The sequence below is a fragment of the Papilio polytes genome, unplaced genomic scaffold, assembly GCF_000836215.1.
Source record: "Papilio polytes unplaced genomic scaffold, Ppol_1.0 DF821956.1, whole genome shotgun sequence".
Taxonomy (NCBI): Eukaryota; Metazoa; Arthropoda; class Insecta; order Lepidoptera; family Papilionidae; genus Papilio; species Papilio polytes.
The window spans coordinates 149,157-153,001 of record NW_013527248.1 but is presented as its reverse complement, the minus strand read 5'-3'; the positions used below and the strand labels follow the sequence as shown (position 1 = coordinate 153,001).

The 3,845-nt window shown below is 38.1% G+C and overlaps 1 protein-coding gene across 1 annotated transcript in view; it reads right to left on the bottom strand.

The window, feature by feature from the left end:
* Positions 1-206: 206 nt before the first annotated feature.
* LOC106107646 (insulin-degrading enzyme) overlaps positions 207-3,845 on the bottom strand; it is a 21,324-nt gene continuing 17,685 nt past the window's right edge. Inside the window, exons 20-26 of the mRNA XM_013288592.1 lie at positions 3,253-3,323; positions 2,824-2,981; positions 2,362-2,496; positions 1,991-2,119; positions 1,375-1,455; positions 1,051-1,176; positions 207-344 (exon numbers count right to left, since the gene is read on the bottom strand). Of these exons, the coding sequence (XP_013144046.1) occupies positions 225-344; positions 1,051-1,176; positions 1,375-1,455; positions 1,991-2,119; positions 2,362-2,496; positions 2,824-2,981; positions 3,253-3,323 (820 nt within the window). The 3' untranslated portion in view covers positions 207-224. The remainder of the gene's footprint in view (positions 345-1,050; positions 1,177-1,374; positions 1,456-1,990; positions 2,120-2,361; positions 2,497-2,823; positions 2,982-3,252; positions 3,324-3,845) is intronic.

The following is a 3,845-nucleotide window of genomic DNA, read 5'->3' as shown; positions in this document are numbered from 1 at the left end:
CTTAGAGGGTAAATATTTTGGATAAAAACCCTAATGTGGGAAAGAAACCATAAGTTGCTGCCAACATAAAGAAGCAAGTTTGCTAAGTGTTGTCATGTCATTTTGACATTTGCTATTGATAATTTGACAAATGTAAACAATAAAATAAAATGTTCACAATTTGCGGATGAAGCCGCACGGGAACAGCTAGTTAAATAATACAACAGTATGGCAGTATGTTTTATTTATAGTTTGCAGTGGCGGCCCTTGCGCGGCACGCCGCCCAGCGCCGCCGGCAGCGGGTACAGCCGCCGCCGCGACTTGAACTCCACTAAATCTTCTATTCTCGTTGCCTGAGCCTTATCCTGGAATAAAAAAACCATTACAATCATATACATATTGAAAATAAATATATAATTTCACAATAGATTCTAGTTATATTTTAGTAAAAATATTACTAGAATCTATAATCCCCCCACCCTATAAAAGCAACGAAAAATGTTAAATATCCAAGTTAATAACTTAGTTACAACTTAAAGTACTTATTATAGCAAAAATCTATGTAATTAATTCTCTTTGAAATAAAATATGGGATTCTCAATAATAACCCCTGTTGAGTATTGGCCTTCTCCCTACATCCCCCTTAATCATCGCCCCCATTGAATATCTGCTGTCCCCCTTTAACATCTAACGTCCCCCTCATGATCTACCCCCTTAATAATCGGCTTGCCCTCCTAATCAACCTAACTATCCCCTACTTTGTTCATCAGCCTATCTCTTTCTTAATCACTACCATTAAATGTCTGCCTACCCCCATTTATCATCCCCTCTTAATCATTGCTCCTTTTAATATATGTCTGCCCCCTCAATCATCGCTCCTTTTAATATCTGTCTGCCTCCTCAATCAACACCCTTTTGAAATCTGCCTGTCCCCCCAATTATCACCCTTTTAATATCTGCCTGCCCCCAATGATAATCCCCCCTTGATCATCTCTCTACTCCCATTGATCATCACCCCTGAATATTTCTCTGCGCCATAATTATCCCCTCTTAACAATGTCAGAGCCTTACCTGTTGGTTATCCTCGTCTTGTTCCTTGTCTTGTTCGTTGTCAGCGTGCGCCGCGCCGCCGCGCGCCGTCGACACCACCTGCACCGACAGCTTCTGTCTGTCGGCCGACTGCGCGCTTATGTGCTTCTATACATATATACAAACATTCATATTTATGAAAATAATTTTTAGTAATAAATTTAGGTAAAAAACTGTATTTTTAATTTAAAGAAAACGATAAATAATCTTTGACATTATATACTCTTTGACAAAATCGAAGATCGTCATAGATTATAACACAAACAGAAGTGACTGCCTATAAATAGTACCTAAATTTCAACTAACCTTATAAAACTGCAGTAATTCTTCTTTAGTGATTGTATTCAGTTGTTCCACTTCCATACGAGGCCGGTCGAAATTGTACACCTTTATAAATATAAAGCAATTTGACATTATTCAGTTATATGCGGACATCTATTACTAAAAATAGACTGTACCCATGTCAGGGAATGAACGCCTCTCGTTATCGGTTCAATTGTTTACGATACAAGTCATAATGGAATCGACAAACGCACATTAATTCCTTATCCGCCTAAATATCGAATAACGTCATTTAAATATGTAAAAATTAAACTAATTACTTTCAAATTATGAAGTCCATAAGATAGTAAGCTTAGCTTACGAAACGAAGTACTAAAGATTCATACTTCGTTTAACTTCGTACTTAACCACTTATAAGTCAGTGAAGTTTTTTTTTTATAACATAGGGTGGCAAACGAGCAAGCGGCCACCTGAATCCGCCAAAATGAAAAGTGATCGCTGCCCATAGACATCCGCAATTGCAGATGCATTGCCTACCCTTATCTGACAGAGGAGGAGACACACATAAAGAGGATATTTCCCCTTCTTATGCATAGAGATGCTTATACATGCAGTAGAGTATATAAGAGTTGTATATAACCTGTGTGACGATCTCTGCCCACATGCGCCGGGCCTTGGTGGCCATGCGCTTGGGGCGCTCCAGGCGCTGCGCCGCCAGCGTCGACCTGTGCTGCAGGAACTGCTCCTCGCTCATCTTCTCCAAATCCTCCTGCATACACAAATATTCTAGTTTCAAAGTTAAGGAAAGCGCCATCTAGTTTCAAAATTAAGAAAAGCGCCATCTAGTTTCAAAATTAAGAAAAGCGCCATCTAGTTTCAAAATTAAGAATAGAGACTCTAGTCTCAGAATTAAGAAAAGCGTCCTGTTGCTTGAACATTAAATATAGCGCCCTCTAATTTCAAAATTAAAAATAGTACCTTCTAGTTAGAAAAGTATATCTTTAGACTGACCTCCGAGGACCTGAGGAAAGCCTCTATCCTCTCCTCCACGTAGTCAGGATGGCGGTCGCTCTGCACCACCAGCCGCAGCCCCTGCGCGCCGTTGGAGCGCCGCACGCCCGTGAACACTATGTACCCTAATTGCTCCTGTCAAATACAATAACAAAATATCATTAATTAACAACATACTATATGTCACTTATAGTCGCTAATTAGCAATGACTTCCTATACTATATCTACAGTTATCTAATGTTTGACTGCCTTAAGGAACACTCAAGTTAATAATTCACTGTTAGTTATGTTATACAAAAATTAAAGATGTCTCTTAGAGACAGAACAAAGCTCAGTTGTTAATCACTTTTCTCCTTACACTGTTTACTCTATGATATATCAAAGAATAATATATCAAAGACTAGCTATAGTCACAATATAACTATTTATGCCTAACACCAACCTGTCTCTCAGAGGTTTACCTTAGTCCTGAGCACGTTGAAGGCTGGCTCTGTGAGTGCGTGCGCGACCAGCTCGAGGGCGACGTTAGTGCGCGCAGCACGCGGCCCGCACGCGTAGTACACGAGGGCGCAGGACGACTTGTGCACATTATTCTCCGTGCGACGGAGGAACCAGGAGCCTGTGTTTTTATGTGTTATGTTAAAACATGGCTATCTCTTTCATTTATTACGAAACAAAAATTAAACAAATTTATCTATTACTTGCTTCGACCAATAGCTAACCTATAGCTCGTTTATAGCGAGAGAGTTTCAAAAAAGAAACTTTTTAGCGATATTTCGCTACTACCATAAAATATAATATTAAAAAAACTATAGATATATTACAGTAATAAAGAATACAAAAAATCGTTGGCATGAAGATATTGCTTGTTATGTAATATTTTAACTCACCTTTGCCTAATTCCACTTCACGATACAACGTCATTTCCTGCGCCAACAGCGGCTTGGCGTCTTTTGGTAACCTGCAAATAAAGTAAGCCAGGACAGTAAGACAGTAGAGCTGGCATTTTGTTGCTCACTGACGCTAGATAACGTCTACATTAAGCAAACGCGGATTGATATCTACTGTCCAATTGTATTGACAGAGTCCAGTAAGCCAGTAGCCAAAATCATTGCTATACACAATTGAATTGATATTAACCAATTCAGTACAATTAAGTTAATGTTTATACAATTCGTATTGCTTCAACATTATATATAGTGCCGTTATATGGAATTAGTCATTATAAAGTGTGACGTTATATAGAGTTCGAAGTTACGAAGGATGATGTTATATGGAGGTCAGAGATTTAAAAGGCTTACATTATATGAAGTTTGACGTTTATTAGTATGACGCTATATGGAGTCCGACTATATAAATGGTAACATATTGTAACTAGCATGTTTATTTATAAAATTATTTTATTGAAAAATAATTTTGTTAAAGTGTTGAAAATATGTGTAATGTTGATGAATAATATTTAAATAAAGAGTTGAGTGCACTA